The sequence below is a fragment of the Denticeps clupeoides genome, unplaced genomic scaffold (genome assembly GCF_900700375.1).
Source record: "Denticeps clupeoides unplaced genomic scaffold, fDenClu1.1, whole genome shotgun sequence".
Lineage (NCBI taxonomy): Eukaryota > Metazoa > Chordata > Actinopteri > Clupeiformes > Denticipitidae > Denticeps > Denticeps clupeoides.
The window spans coordinates 11,125-27,696 of record NW_021629737.1 but is presented as its reverse complement, the minus strand read 5'-3'; the positions used below and the strand labels follow the sequence as shown (position 1 = coordinate 27,696).

The 16,572-nt window shown below is 52.1% G+C and overlaps 1 protein-coding gene across 2 annotated transcripts; it reads left to right on the top strand.

The window, feature by feature from the left end:
* The first annotated feature begins 2,388 nt into the window (after positions 1 to 2,388).
* On the top strand, positions 2,389 to 15,589 carry LOC114773137 (BTB/POZ domain-containing protein kctd15). 2 transcript variants are annotated; one of them, XM_028965669.1, is made up of 5 exons: positions 2,389 to 2,994; positions 4,181 to 4,356; positions 7,101 to 7,245; positions 12,016 to 12,321; positions 14,845 to 15,589. In XM_028965669.1, the coding sequence occupies exons 1-5, from the start codon at positions 2,986 to 2,988 to the stop codon at positions 15,001 to 15,003; spliced, it is 795 nt and encodes a 264-aa protein (XP_028821502.1). In that variant the 5' UTR covers positions 2,389 to 2,985; the 3' UTR covers positions 15,004 to 15,589. The 2 variants fall into 2 exon arrangements, with proteins under 2 accessions (XP_028821502.1, XP_028821501.1); XM_028965668.1 differs by lacking the exon at positions 2,389 to 2,994 and adding an exon at positions 3,055 to 3,135.
* Positions 15,590 to 16,572: the final 983 nt, after the last annotated feature.

Here is a 16,572-nt window from a genome sequence, read left to right as displayed (position 1 = left end):
CTCTGTTGTGTAGTATTTTGTATTGTTGTGTATAGGATTGTACTCTGTTGTGTATTATTTTGTATTGTTGTGTATAGGATTGTACTCTGTTGTGTATTATTTTGTATTGTTGTGTATAGGATTGTACTGTGTTGTGTAGTATTTTGTATTGTAAGTATTTTGTATTGTTGTGTATAGGATTGTACTGTGTTGTGTAGTATTTTGTATTGTTAGTATTTTGTATTGTTGTGTATAGGATTGTACTCTGTTGTGTAGTATTTTGTATTGTTGTGTATAGGATTGTACTGTGTTGTGTAGTATTTTGTATTTTTGTGTATAGGGTTGTACTGTTTTGTGTAGTATTTTGTATTGTTAGTATTTTGTATTGTTGTGTATAGGATTGTACTGTGTTGTGTAGTATTTTGTATTGTAAGTATTTTGTATTGTTGTGTATAGGATTGTACTGTGTTGTGTAGTATTTTGTATTGTTAGTATTTTGTATTGTTGTGTATAGGATTGTACTCTGTTGTGTAGTATTTTGTATTGTTGTGTATAGGATTGTACTGTGTTGTGTAGTATTTTGTATTTTTGTGTATAGGGTTGTACTGTTTTGTGTAGTATTTTGTATTGTTAGTATTTTGTATTGTTGTGTATAGGATTGTACTGTGTTGTGTAGTATTTTGTATTGTTAGTATTTTGTATTGTTGTGTATAGGATTGTACTCTGTTGTGTAGTATTTTGTATTTTTGTGTATAGGGTTGTACTGTTTTGTGTAGTATTTTGTATTGTTAGTATTTTGTATTGTTGTGTATAGGATTGTACTCTGTTGTGTAGTATTTTGTATTGTTGTGTATAGGATTGTACTGTGTTGTGTAGTATTTTGTATTTTTGTGTATAGGATTGTACTGTTTTGTGTAGTATTTTGTATTGTTGTGTATAGGATTGTACTCTGTTGTGTATTATTTTGTATTGTTGTGTATAAGATTGTACTGTGTTGTGTAGTATTTTGTATTGTTAGTATTTTGTATTTTTGTGTATAGGGTTGTACTGTTTTGTGTAGTATTTTGTATTGTTAGTATTTTGTATTTTTGTGTATAGGGTTGTACTGTTTTGTGTAGTATTTTGTATTGTTAGTATTTTGTATTGTTGTGTATAGGATTGTACTGTGTTGTGTAGTATTTTGTATTGTTAGTATTTTGTATTGTTGTGTATAGGATTGTACTCTGTTGTGTAGTATTTTGTATTTTTGTGTATAGGGTTGTACTGTTTTGTGTAGTATTTTGTATTGTTAGTATTTTGTATTGTTGTGTATAGGATTGTACTCTGTTGTGTAGTATTTTGTATTGTTGTGTATAGGATTGTACTGTGTTGTGTAGTATTTTGTATTTTTGTGTAAAGGATTGTACTGTTTTGTGTAGTATTTTGTATTGTTAGTATTTTGTATTGTTGTGTATAGGATTGTACTCTGTTGTGTATTATTTTGTATTGTTGTGTATAGGATTGTACTGTGTTGTGTAGTATTTTGTATTTTTGTGTATAGGATTGTACTGTTTTGTGTAGTATTTTGTATTGTTGTGTATAGGATTGTACTCTGTTGTGTATTATTTTGTATTGTTGTGTATAAGATTGTACTGTGTTGTGTAGTATTTTGTATTGTTAGTATTTTGTATTGTTGTGTATAGGATTGTACTCTGTTGTGTAGTATTTTGTATTGTTGTGTATAGGATTGTACTCTGTTGTGTATTATTTTGTATTGTTGTGTATAGGATTGTACTGTGTTGTGTAGTACTTTGTATTGTTAGTATTTTGTATTGTTGTGTATAGGATTGTACTCTGTTGTGTAGTATTTTGTATTGTTAGTATTTTGTATTGTTGTGTATAGGATTGTACTCTGTTGTGTAGTATTTTGTATTGTTGTGTATAGGATTGTACTCTGTTGTGTATTATTTTGTATTGTTGTGTATAGGATTGTACTGTGTTGTGTAGTATTGTGTATTGTTAGTATTTTGTATTGTTGTGTATAGGGTTGTAGAACTTTCCTTGATTTATTGTCACCTGATGTGACTGTGGCCCCGCCCCTCACCTGCTCCTGTGACGTCAGCATGAAGTCGAACCTTGTGCAGGGCGGCTCGGACCCTTCATCTCTTCTCACGCTGGTTGGCGCCAAACGTCAAGAAACCGATGGCGGGAAACAGCTGCGCGGACGCGCGGATCCGCTCGTTATTTACAAACAAACAGACAAACGTGCGGGTGAATAAACAAGTAACGAGCGTCGCGTGTGCGTGATTATCACCGCTGAACGGGAAAGTGAAACAAAAAAAAAAACAAAAAAAAAAAAAAAACGAGACGCGGGGACGCGGCGTGGGCGGCGCGTGCACGAGCAATGCGCGCTCCCGACGTCTCCGTCTCTGAGCGCGTCTAATTGAAATGGCGCGCTGGGCCGCGGGCAGGTGCTGATGGCGCTTTCCGCAGAGCGCGCGCACGCGCGCACCCACGCGGGCGCGCGTTTTAATGTCCCGCGGGGAATCCGGCGTTACACTTCCACACATTAGCGGGACGGCAGGCGGCAGGACGCGGGGAGAAGCGGCCGGCGTGTCCGTGCGCGGAGGGACACTTTTTCTCAACAAGTTCCGCTCCACTTTCTGTCCAGCGACGGCGGGAGGTCCACATCTGATCTATATTCATATTTACGCGCGACAGTGAACCGTTACTCGCCCCCCCCCCCGAGATTATTGTTCTTATTCTCGGTGTATATACGTGTATTGGGGGCAGGACGGAGAGAAGATCGTGTTCGGAATGAGCTCGGCAGCCGGTAGAGCTGAGCTAACTGCAGCCTAATCCTCCGCCCCAGAGGCGCCCCGGCGGCCCGGAGCTCCGGGGACGGATTACGGGGCTCCTTCTCCTCCTCCGCCGCCGCCGCCGCGGAACGCAGCCGGCTCGCCCAGTCCGCCCGGGAGCCGAGGAGGCACGACGCGGCGACGCCGGGGAAGCGCGGGGCTCCGCTCCATGTCCAAGGTAAGGGAGCGACGCGGAGACCCCGCGGTGGACGGGTGGGCGGGCGGGGGTCCGGAGGAATGCGCCGGTTCCCCCCCAAACTTGGGGCGTCCGTGGGGGGAGACGCCACGCAACCGAGGAGCTGCGACCATGTTCGAGACGGTACGGCTGCGCTCTGGTCGGGTTCCGAGGCTGCTGCTGCTGATGATGATGATGATGAGGAAGAGGGTTATTTTTCCCGGTTATTATCGATTTTACGCGCGGATCGGGTCGCGGGTTCCGGGTCCGGACGCCATGTTGTGTAATTTCGGCGCGGCCGGGGGGGAAGTTGGACGCCGACGCTGCGCGGACGCAGGTGGAGACCCGACCCCCCCCCCCCCCCCCCCGTGACCCCCCGCGACCCCCTCAGCCGGTGGTTGACCGCTCCGCTTACAGACGGACACTTCCGGCCGTTTTTACTCACCTTTCGGGCCCCTCCCACGAGCCGAGGGAGAGAGGGAGAGAGGGAGGAGAAGAAAGAAACTCTTCTCCATTCCCCCTACTTTCATATCAGCAGGCTATTGGTTACTGAGGCCGGCGGCGGTACGAAGAGCCCCCAAACTTGCCCCCGCCCCCCCCATTTCTCCGCGATCCGACACCCGTCGTCCAGGGCGCGTATTAAACGAACGTTGTTCCTGAAGACTCTTTCGGGGGCCCCGAACGCCGAGCCGCCGCCCGCTTACGCTCCTCGGGCCCGGTAACAGGCTCCTGCAGACGAGGGCACCTGGGGCGCGCGGGGCCCCCCATAACACTACGCGCCGGGACACCCTAAAAAAGGCAGGAAGAGTGGGGTCGTTCTCTGGTTCGAACCCCTCCGCCTCCGTGAAGTCACCGCGAACGTAGGACAGCCCCCCCCCCCCCCCCCCCTCGCCGGGAATGTCACGCCTGACGCCGAACGGGACCTTTAATTGGAATGCTGCAGTTTGTTTCTGATCCCCCCCAGAGGCCGACGCCCAGCGTTCCTCCCCCCGCGCCGCTAACGAGCGTCCTCCCATCGTCCCCCCCGGCCACGCCGAACCCCGACATGCAGACGTACTTAATTAGCGGCGCGCCGGAGACCTGGGAGCCGCGCGCGGCAGCCGGCAGAGGTGGGAGCGGTCCGGTCGGAGTCGGGGGCGCGGCGCGTCACTCACCCCTCCCCATGGCTTCCACATTCGCTCTGTTCCAGGAAGGAAGAAGCATGTCCCGCCTGTCCCTGACCCGGTCCCCGGTCTCCCCGCTGGCGGCGCAGGGGATCCCGCTGCCGGCGCAGCTCACCAAGGCCAACGCGCCGGTGCACATCGACGTCGGGGGACACATGTACACCAGCAGCCTGGCCACGCTCACCAAGTACCCCGACTCCAGGTAGGCGCGCCCTCGTCCCAATGTTTCCGATAAACCAACGTCCGGGACCTCGGAAGGAGGGAACCGTATTTGGGGTGTCGTGCCGGTGGGGACCTCCTCCGCAGGTCAGCCGGTTCAGGGTCGGACCAATACGGTATTATTATAACAGGTGTTATATAGGGTTCGAACCCCACTTACTACCATCGTGTCCCTGAGCAGGACACTTAACCCTGAGTGTCTCCAGGGGGGACCGTCCCTGCCACTCTGGATAAGGACGTCTGGTAAACGCCGTAAATGTAACGGCCTGTTTTATTCGTCTTTACACTTTTTTTCTGCTCCGATGCTCGTATCGGCGCGGGGACCGGGGACCGGGGCCTCGCGGTGGGACGCGCACAGACCGGCCCGGCTAATGACAGGATGCGGGCGTCGGCGCCGGGGCTCCTCCTCTTTCCTCCGCAGGAAAACGGATTACGGAGCGACGGGCCGCGACCCCCCGCCGGAACATTTCTTTTAATAGATTGCCGTCTGAATAATGCAGCGGTGGAGAAGAAAGTTAGTCTAGTAACTAATGTGGGGACATCCGTCTTCGTCCACGCCGCCTGCGCGTGGGGACAGGGGTCATGCAACATTGATGCGCACTCTGCGCGCTGATGGCTGCTTAACAGCCCGGCGTGGTCGTCCCGGCGACAGCGGTAATGAACGCGCCCGGCCATCCCTCATCCGCCAAAAGTTCCCAGGTCTGCGGCAAAAGTTGGCTCCTAGAACTTTCTCCAGGACGCAAAACCGGGCAACGTGACCACTGAGCCGGCGTGGAGACGGTATTCCGTGACGGTACTCCAATCGTGCATGAAAACGGACAATTGTGGATGGGATCCTGTGATGATTGACAGGCGGTTAGAACCGCGGTTTTACCGCACTGAACTATATCCTGAGCAGTCTGGAATATGAGGGATTTCAGTCGTATCGCCAGTATGCGGTAGTATCGGTGTGGTGTCACCGCCCCAGAGGCCCATTTTGCCGGGTATGGTGGATTCCGGTGGGTATGACGTGAGCGTCGAGCGCGTGCAAATTAGCCCGAGAGGGAGGCCACGCCCCCCTGGCCAGGCCTGTGACGGGCGCCTGGTGCGTGGCGGGCCGCGACGAGCCGACCTACCGGCCCGCCGCCTCCCCTAATACCGACAGGTCGGGAGATCAGAGAACGTCTCTCTCTCTCGCTCTCTCTCGCTCTCTCTCTCTCCCCGATGCAACAGCGTGGTCGGGCGAGCAGCTCTACCTGTCAGACGTGACGGAGACAAAGCGCGGCGAGGGGGGGGGGGGTGCCGTACGACTGCTGCTGAGGGGCTGAAAGTGGTGATTTACAGAAAAGGAGGGAGGGAGCGAGAGAGAGAGAGAGAGAGAGAGAGAGAGCGAGCGAGCGAGGGAGGGGGAAGAAAGAAAAGAAAAACAGGCAGCATTTTAATTGCTTTTTAAAAAAGTGGAGATGAAAAACAGAGGTAGCCCGGGGCGGTATGGTGAAATTCTAGCTGGAAGAATTGCAAGACCATATGAGAAAGGAACACCCCGGGCACAACAGGGAGATGAGTATTGGTTTTTTATAAAGCATTTTGCATCGATTTCCAGAGCAAAAAAAAAGAAGAAGAAGAAGAAGAAGAAGAGGAGGGGTGGGAAAGAGCAAGGAAAGGAGAGATTGATAGAGAGAGATAGGAAGGAGCAGGAAGAGGGGAGGAAGGAAGGAAGGGAGATGTAGGGAGAGGAACAATGAGACAGCGAGTGGACGTGTCGGCGAGAGACGAGTTAAAATAGTTAAATCTACACAGTCCGCGGCGGCGATTCCGTACAGGGTGGAATGAAAGTTCCCAGGTCCGAGCCCCCGTCACCCCGTTCCATCACTAACCACTCATTACCTCCACATTTAGCCGGAAATTCCAGTTCTGCCGTTTGACCGTAATCAGATTGAATGAAGTATGGCGTCATATCAACTAAAGTCAACAAGTAAAACGCAAACAGGAGCAACTTTTCTTAGTGAATTTACAGCATTTACCAGACGCCCTTATCCAGAGCAACTGACAGTCAGTAGTTACAGGGACAGTCCCCCCCCGGAGACACTCGGGGTTAAGTGTCTTGCTCAGGGACACAATGGTAGTAAGTGAGGTTTGAACCTGGGTCTTCTGGTTTATAGGCGAGTGTCTTACCCACTAGGCTTCTCCCACCCAAACTTACAGTCAGTAGTTACAGGGACAGTCCCCCCCTGGAGACACTCAGGGTTAAGTGTCTTGCTCAGGGACACGATGGTAGTAAGTGGGGTTTGAACCTGGGTCTTCCAGAACACCATAAGGAAAGTCATTTGTTTTTTGTAATTTAATACAAAAAGACCATATCGATGAAGATACTTTTGGGAAGTTTGATCGGAAGTTCTTTTTTGGGAAATATTTCATGCTACATGTTATAAATACGGAGTGCATGTAGATGTGTTACGCGTTTCGGTGAAATGAAACGATATCCTCGTCTTTGGTGATCCATCCCGGCGCACCTCCGGTAACGGAGTCCCCGGCCACCCCGGCCTGCCGCGCCGAGCGGGACACTTCAAACGGGATTCGGCGGGGGCAGAAATGCGCCCTGAGCTCCCGAGCTTCCGTCCGGGATGCTAATGCGTTTCAGGCCTGGCGCTAATAAAATTGAAAAAGTAAATGGAGGGTAATTGTTTCATGCGAGCGAGAGAAGCCGCCTTCATTCCATTACGCGCGTGTGTTCGTTTTAATTTCCAGAATCAGCCGCCTGTTTAATGGCACCGAGCCCATCGTGTTGGACAGCTTGAAGCAGCACTACTTCATTGACCGGGACGGGGAGATATTCCGCTACATTCTCAGCTTCCTCAGGACCTGCAAACTGCTGCTGCCGGACGACTTCAAGGTAAATGAGGGAACCGCCGCCTTTTTAAAAGGGAAATGTATATATGTATATATAGTTAACATGCAGACCGAGCTGCTGTCCAGGAGTGGAATAGAGTGACTGGCATTTCACCATTTGGGTTTAGTTATGCTGGGAAATAATTTGCCAGGGCGGGAATATGATGGAATATGATCTGGAGCTGTGTGTTTATGTATACAGTTCAGGATTTTTTATTTTTGACATATAAATGTATTCCCAGTCACTCTTAGGACATTGCACCGAATAAATCTTAATGCAACATATAAACAACAAAAAAGTCATTTACAATAATAAAGGCAGAGTGAAATCTCACCCGTATTATGTTACTTCATCAGAACACTGGAATTAAAGCGCCCGATAACCTGCATGTTGGTGTTGGTAGTGGGCGTGGTCACGTTCACTATAATTAAAGTGCCTGATAACCTGCATGTTGGTGTCGGTAGTGGGCGTGGTCAAGATGACTGGAATTAAAGTGCCTGATAACCTGCATGTTGGTGTTGGTAGTGGGCGTGGTCAAGATGACTGGAATTAAAGTGCCTGATAACCTGCATGTTGGTGTTGGTAGTGGGCGTGGTCAAGATGACTGGAATTAAAGTGCCTGATAACCTGCATGTTGGTGTCGGTAGTGGGCGTGGTCACGTTAGCTGGAATTAAAGCGCCTGATAACCTGCATGTTGGTGTTGGTAGTGGGCGTGGTCACGTTCACTATAATTAAAGTGCCTGATAACCTGCATGTTGGTGTTGGTAGTGGGCGTGGTCAAGTTGACTGGAATTAAAGCGCCTGATAACCTGCATGTTGGTGTTGGTAGTGGGCGTGGTCACGTTGACTAGAATTAAAGCACCTGATATCCTGCATGTTGGTGTTGGTAGTGGGCGTGGCCACGTTCACTATAATTAAAGCGTCTGATAACCTGCTTGTTGGTGTTGGTAGTGGGCGTGGTCAAGTTGACTGGAATTAAAGTGCCTGATAACCTGCATGATGGTGTTGGTAGTGGGCGTGGCCACGTTGACTGGAATTAAAGCGCCTGATAACCTGCATGTTGGTGTTGGTAGTGGGCGTGGTCACGTTCACTATAATTAAAGTGCCTGATAACCTGCATGTTGGTGTTGGTAGTGGGCGTGGCCACGTTGACTGGAATTAAAGCGCCTGATAACCTGCATGTTGGTGTTGGTAGTGGGCGTGGTCACGTTCACTATAATTAAAGTGCCTGATAACCTGCATGTTGGTGTTGGTAGTGGGCGTGGCCACGTTGACTGGAATTAAAGCGCCTGATAACCTGCATGTTGGTGTTGGTAGTGGGCGTGGTCACGTTGACTGGAATTAAAGCGCCTGATAACCTGCATGTTGGTGTTGGTAGTGGTCGTGGTCACGTTTGTGTTCAAGGCGTATTATGAGCGTAGAGACCGGAGGAGTATTAGGGGGGTTTAAATCGTCCACAGTAACAAAGTAGCGTGTGTGAGAGCTGTCAATCATGCCCCTTTTAAACTTTGTTTCTAAAAACACCATTAAAGTTGTCAGAAATAACAGATAACTAGCGACTAGCAGTCACTTCCTGTTTTTATTTATTCTTGTAAAGATTTAAATGGTGAGATGATAGAGAACACACCCCACGCTCTGCATCTTTTATTGCCCTAAGTCTTAATTATGCTGAAATTCACATTATAATAACAGGTACAGTGATGGAGTAGCGTCCCATATCAGATACGTACAAGTCTGCGGATGAGTATTGCGATGTTGTAATTGAATTATGTGAATGAGAAAACAGGACAGTTTTAATTACGGTCTCCTGGCGTGTGCGGTGACAGGCGAGTGGCGTAAAAAGTCGTAACGTGTGCCCAGCCCCCAACACCGACCACAGGCAGGGCGTCAGGGGAGGCTTGAACGATGGGGTCCGAGGAGGCACACAACACAGGACACACACACACACACACACACGTTCCAGTTCTGTAAATGGGCCACGGCAGCAGCTCCCGTGGTCCAGATTAAACAGCCATGGCTGCACACACCTGGCTCCTGCTTCCGGAAACCTCCACCCGGGACTCTGCAGAGGAGCGATGCATGCTGGGAAGGCGCTCTCGCCCGTTGCATTCCGGCCCTCGCGGCCCGCCGGCCTTCGCACCTTCCGATTTGCATGGCGGTGGGGGAGAAATGCAAATGGCGTCTGGTGGAATGGAGCGCGTCCTTATCCGCAGACAATCGCGGCCGCGCTCGCCTCAGGACCAGATCTGTTCTGCTGGCAGCCGCGGCGGTGTGGGTTTTGCTAAATCGATGTGAAAGTCGGGGTGGAGGAGGATGCACCGGAGCAGGCTGATTCGTTTGTTCTACGTTCGCGTTTTTTTGGCTAAGCGCATTGCGAACGCACGCGGGAATGTTGGTCGTTTTGAGAAGTGTGTGTCGGGGGACTGAGTTAAGGTCGTTGGACCTTTCCTGATTCCGGGAACCACGTCCTCCACTGTCGAGTGGGTCATTTCCGCATGGATTCCAGGTTTCCGTCGTCTTCTGTGGCACGCATGACACTTGTGACACACAACAGCACCGCACACAGTGAAATTTATCCTCTGTATTTAACCCATCACCCTTGGTGAGCAGTGTGTGGGGACGGCGCTTTGCTCAGTGGTAGCTTGGCGGATCGGGATTCGAACCGGCAACCTTCTGATTACGGGGCCGCTTCCTTAACCGCTAGGCCACCACTGCCCCCTGGTGAACGGTGAATGTTGCTTTCGGCAACGGCGTAGAACTATCACGCGATGCCCATAGACCAACCTTTCAGTTTGTTTACTGAAATAATTACAATCGGCATTATTAGGGTGGAGCTCGGTATGGGCGTTAGCCACGCCTACTTTTGGAGCCCGCAACACGAAGAAATCGTCATTCAGACGATTTCTTTTGCTTCAATCCACGCCTCTGATCCTGCTGTTCCTCAGCAACGCCTCGCAGCAGCGGCTGGTCATGTGACCTAATAATATGGCCAATAAGAATGCCGGGTTGGGGCCGAGTGAAAATATGGAAGTATGGAGCGCCCAGACACCGATCGATATGAATTGAATCTTTACGTTTTCATAATAACGACCATGCTGTATATCTATATGTGAAGATCCTTAACAACTTATTCAGCTTATGCACGTTACGACATCATTCATTAAGGTGTAAATTGGAAGAATGATGGTTTATAGGCATAAAAACAACATTTCACCAACGTTCTAGTAACATTCTAGTAACATGGTGGGGCAGTGGTGGCCTAGCAGTTAAGGAAGCGGCCCCGTAATCACTTGAACTTCTGGAAGATAGTGAAGTAATTGATCAATCGCCCGGCCTGATACCAGCGTGGCCGATACGGAACCGCAAGCCACGCGGCCTGGACAACACGACTGTCATCACGGTGGAATAAAGCGGAATGAAGATCCTGACGGGTCTAGTCGGATGTCCGTCACGGTCGGGCCGCACCGTTATGCCGGCGCTCGGCTCCAGAGCTGCACTTTGATACGGAGAGCGGCCCGGGGCGCCGCAGCGATGGAAACCGACACAGGCGCCGCCGTCGCATGCCGCAATCCGACATGTCGCAACGTTTTTCGGGGCGCCGGCCCGCCCGCCCCGCGCGAGAGGGGGAAGGAAGATGGCCGCTAATGAAGGCAGCGAGCGGAGGCCCCGGCTCCTGCGTGGTGGGCCTCGCGGCCCCCGGAGCTCCTGATGATGCAGTCCAACCGAAACACCCACGCAACTTCCACTCGGGGCTCCGGCTGTAAAGATCTCACGCAACTCGCTAACGTAAAAAAAAAAAAAAAAACGGTGCTGTTGGTTGCCGTGGTAGTGGGCGCGAGGACGTGATGCGGTACCTTGCACACATTTCACTTTTTCACTTTATACTTTGACTGCGCTCATTTGCACACCGTCACCCTACCTGTTACACATATTTTATGTTTTATGTGGCCTAGCGGTTAAGGAAGCGGCCCCGCGATCAGAAGGTTGCCGGTTCGAAATCCCGATCCGCCAAGGTACCACTGAGGTGCCACTGAGCAAAGCACCGTCCCCACACACTGCTCCCCGGGCGCCTGTCATGGTGCCCACTGCTCACTCAGGGTGATGGGTTAAATGCAGAGGACAAATTTCACTGTGTGCACCGTGTGCTGTGCTGCTGTGTTTCACATGTGACAATCACTTCACTTCATAAAAGTGTAATATTTGGTTATGTTTGCAAAATTTGCATATTGGTTTTTCATTGTTTACTTGCAATATTTGCAATATTGAGGTCTATATCAGTCGCTAAAGCATTTCACCGCATATCATGCCGTGTATGACCGTGAACGTGACAAATAAAGTTTGAATTTGAATTAAATGCAAAACAATTAGTATCGTAATTGGCAGCATCTCTGCAGGTGTCACTTACCTTAAAGCTCCAGGTCACATGATGCTGTGAATGTGAACGATGCAACGAGGAGGAACGGCATTTAACAGGAAACCGGGACGCCCGGTGCACCGACAGGTCAGAGGTCAAAATCCTCCGAATGTCCTGGCTAGTCACGGGTTAATCTGCAACAAACGGGCGGTATATATCTTTTATTGTCATGCATTCCCCGCAGCGCTTCGTGGTATTTTTCGAGGTACGTTGGTGCCATCTGGTCTTGTGGGAAATTAAGAGGCGGGAGCGAGGGGCGCACGGCCCGCGGCGAGCTCCGCCCGGGGGGGAACCAGCCAATCTGCCGTCGCGTGGAGGAATGCGGCGTCCCAGGTTCTAATCTGCTCTTCACGCGCAGGACTTCCACCTGCTGTACGAGGAGGCGCGGTACTACCAGCTGACGCCCATGGTGAAGGAGCTGGAGCGCTGGAAGCAGGAGCGGGAGTGCCGGCGGCTGGCGCGGCCCTGCGACTGCCTGGTGGTGCGCGTGACCCCCGACCTCGGCGAGAGGATCGCCCTGAGCGGCGAGAAGGTGCTGATCGAGGAGATCTTCCCCGAGACCGGCGACGTCATGTGCAACTCGGTCAACGCCGGCTGGAACCAGGACCCCACGCACGTCATCCGCTTCCCGCTCAACGGCTACTGCCGACTCAACTCGGTGCAGGTGGGCCCATTACTACTGACCATTCAGGGGTGTCCTCCAGGACCCCGGTTGGTGACCCCTGCCTCAATTAATTCTGTATTGTTTAACATAATATGTTTAACATGTTTTATATACCGGGGTTGCGGTGCCCTTTGACCCCGGATTCTTGTGTGGAGTCCCGCGGTAAATGGCGTGGTAAACGTGCGGCTGGAGCCAGGCGAGCCAGACGGGACGTCAGGACGTACATGTGCCGTTTTTTTGGGGTTTTTTTTTCGAGACTGTAACCGTAGTAACCACCGTCTGCCCCCCCCCCAGCTCACATTTATTCCAAGGTGCGTGTGCGCGCTCGGGAGGTTTCTAGAACGCCGCGTCCTCACACCCTCCGTCACACACACACTGCGCCCCGACACCTCCGCCGCCCCGGCGCCGACGCGAGAGACCACCTCCGGGGGTGTCAGGAGCGGGACGGAGCGCGTCTCGGCCGCGGCCATGTCTTTTTTTTTTTTTTTTTTGCCAGAAATGAAAGGAAGGAGCGGTGGGGGGGGGGATGATATGCATAATTTACGCGTTGCTCCTTTTTAAGACGCAGCTCCAATATAACACGGCCCGCAGCGGTTGAAACACACGTATTGCATTTTTTAATACCGTACTTACAATTTCTCAAACAGCCTAAACCGGTTTATACTTCTTTTATAGATTTTTAAATGGCTTGCAATATAATTAATTGGCCGCATCAACTAGCACAACACTTTCCCACTCTGTTTACCGCCAAAACCCGGGCTGTTTCCCCGAAGCTTCCGGAACGGCACCGAGGCGAAGGCGAGTCCCCCCTCGTCCTCTCCGACCGGCCCTTTAAGCGGCGGGCCGTCCGGAGCCCTTCCCAGGAGATCTGGGACGCGTGTGTGTCTGTGTGTGAGTTAATACATGTTACTACACGTTAATACACACATGACATGTCACTACATTCTTCACTCGAGTACAAATACAGATATCAGCCTTAAAAAAGGCTCAACGCGAATCTCTCCAAACTGGAACGACGAGTGTAGAAGTGAAGAGTTGGCAGGCAAGTGGACCTGAGGACTTCCCCTAAATAGAGTATCGTGTACGGTTACGGTATTTCTACGAATGGAAATGTGGCGCAAGGTTCTGTGTTGTGTTTATCACCTGTCCTGTGAAGGAGCGCCAAGGAGAACATACACACACACACACACCCACACACATTCCCACAGCTGGAGCCACTGCGGTCGCAACATGCATCACGGTGATGGAGCGCCGCGATCCGTCCGGATCGTCACCACGACACGGGCAGGTCCCGGCTGTCACTCACACACACACACACACACATACACATACACACACACACACACACACACACATTCCCACAGCTGGAGCCACTGCGGTCGCAACATGCATCACGGTGATGGAGCGCCGCGATCCGTCCGGATCGTCACCACGACACGGGCAGGTCCCGGCTGTCACTCACACACACACACACACACATACACATACACACACACACACACACACACACACACACATTCCCACAGCTGGAGCCACTGCGGTCGCAACATGCATCACGGTGATGGAGCGCCGCGATCCGTCCGGATCGTCACCACGACACGGGCAGGTCCCGGCTGTCACTCTCACACACACACACACACACACACACACACTCTCTCTCACTCGATCAATTCTGGGTCAGGAGCCACCGGTGTTACAGCAGCGCCGCTCTCCAGCCGGACAACTGGGTCACGGCGACGTCATCGGAGGCCAGACGGGGCGCGTCTGCGGCTCCCTCGGTGGGGTGAAACTATGCCGGGCGGCGGCCCGGCGCGGCACAGCGGCGACTGTCCCCTCAACTCCTTCAGGAGAGCCGCTAATCGCGGTTTTAGGCGTAAAAAAACGCCCGTAATGTTGCTCCGGAGGTTTATATTTAAAAAAATGGCTGCCGCGTCGACGCCGGGAGAGCAGGGGACCCCACTATCGTACCCCATGGCGAGGACCCGGCGGAGATCGGGGCGTCAAAAATCACCTTCTCCACCGCGGTCCGGCCTCGGCAGCAGTTGTCCTTCGTAGTCGTTAACGTGCCGCGCCGATCGAAGTCGGCCGCGTAAGATCATCTCCGTAACCGCCTGTCGCTTGATGCTCGGCCGGGTCTGGTAATTTGTACCCCGATTAAACCCACAAATGAGAGTCCCGTCACCCCCACTCTGAGCACGCAGTCCCCTTCGCACCCGGTCCCACCGACGGGGGTCCCCCGGTGAGGGCCCGGCAGCCCGGGGCCGGGCCTTTCATTTTTAAGTAAACACGCGGCCGCTCGTCTGGTCGGGATTTTGAAAAAACCTTCAAATAAAAACCCCACAACACACACCGGCGGCAGGAGAAGTTATCTGTTCTCCAAACGTCTCCCTCCGGCGCCGCTCCGGCTCGTCCTCATTCCCCGCACGTCCCCGCGCCGAGACGTAGAGACCCTGACCGACGGTCGTCGCGGTTGCCGCGGTGAGCGTTATAATAACCCGCTTGACCGTCTCTGCCTCCCCGCAGGTTCTGGAGCGGCTGTTCCAGAAGGGCTTCAGCGTGGCGGCGTCGTGCGGCGGCGGCGTGGACTCGTCCCAGTTCAGCGAGTACGTCCTGTGCCGCGAGGACCGGCGGAGTCAGTCCATCAACACCCCCATCAGAATAAAGCAGGAACCCCTGGACTAGAGCACGCTGGGAAACAGGACGGGCGCCCCACTCCCCCAGTCCCCCCCGGTCCCCCGGACCCTTCGCCCAGCCAGGAACCCGAGAGCGGGGAATGTAGTCTCGCCAACGACGACGAAATCACGACCTGTCACTCCAACAAGAAGATCCCAAAGAACGTAGGCGTGATGAAGAACCACGGCCGGAACGCTCCGGAACCCCTTTTTTTCCGCCTCCTCGTGGCCGCGGCGCGGGGTGCGTTGTCCAGTCCTGTTGGGGTGTTTTTGGGAACGGGGGACTCCCAGCGTCCCTCAGCGGGGCGGACGCGCGGCGCCGCGGCCAGGCGTACAGCGTCCCTCTTTCTTTTTTCCTTCTTTCCTCGCCGTTTTATTGTCCTTTATACGAAACGTCTTATCACGCCATGATGTATACGGTTGTTGATGCTCGCAGTCTGTACTTTGTGTTGTTTCCTCCCGTCTCTTCTCGCTATTATTTCGTATATGAAGGATGTACGGGAGTCGTATTCAGAAGTCATTACGTCCGGAAGCTTCCGAGCGAGCTTCCTGGCAATGAAAAAAAAAAAAAAAAAAAAAACGATTACGTCTGGAGGCTACGTGGCGAAAGCCGTCTGGCCGATAATGCGTTCTGAGCTGGAGAGGGCCCTTTGTTTAAAAGGAGCCGCACAGGATTCTGGGTATTTTGAAGTCTTTCATAGTAAAACGATGTAAGAAGAATTAGTCGCTGTTGTCATGATTAGCCTTAAAACATATCGGTAAAAAGTCCCATCTCGCCGGCGGAGCGCTTTTGCGCGTGATGAAATTGTACATACGGCTCTTTAATGTATTGGCAGGCGATGGCGATGGTCGGAATGTGAGGAGAAATATCTTTAAAAGATTGTGTTGAAATGTGACTATTTATGATCCTCTGTACCTAGTTTTGCACTTACGCCGGCGCACGACGTTCCGGTGACGTGGCCACGTTGGCTTGATCCAACATCAACCGCGCCGGGCCGCACCGCACCGCCCCCCCCCCCGGGGGCCGCGGAGTTCACTTGAAGAGTCTCGCGATCGACGTGGAGAACACGCCGCACCTGTCCGCTCGCGCTGCGCGTTGATCTTCTTCTTCCGTCTTCGGCCGTTTCAAAGACGCGGTTGGTGCAATAGTTGGTGAACTAGTGCGGTGAAGAACCGGATCAAAGACCCGGACTAGAAAGGGCCGCGTTCTGCATTCTTACAGATGCTGTTTCTTCCAGTCCAACAGACTCGATCGAATGGGGGCCATTCTGATCTTGCGGGGTCGTTACTCGCAATTCTGCAGAACGGCTCTGCCACGGACGCCCCGTCAAGGCTCAGAAGGTCTTCATTATCTTGGCCGGTAGTTGGGGCCGACGCCGACTCTCCCTAATCTGCTCCCCGCCCCTGTCCGCCGATTAAACCAACACAAAGAGCCCCCAAATCCTGCTAAGACCTCCCAGGGGGGGCGGTCCCCTAATCAGCACCCCGCCTTTGTTCCGCGCCGAATCTGGACGGGCCCCTCACATCACGTCCCCACAAAGGGAATGGCCAACCAGCCCTTTTCATGTGCTGACGGGTG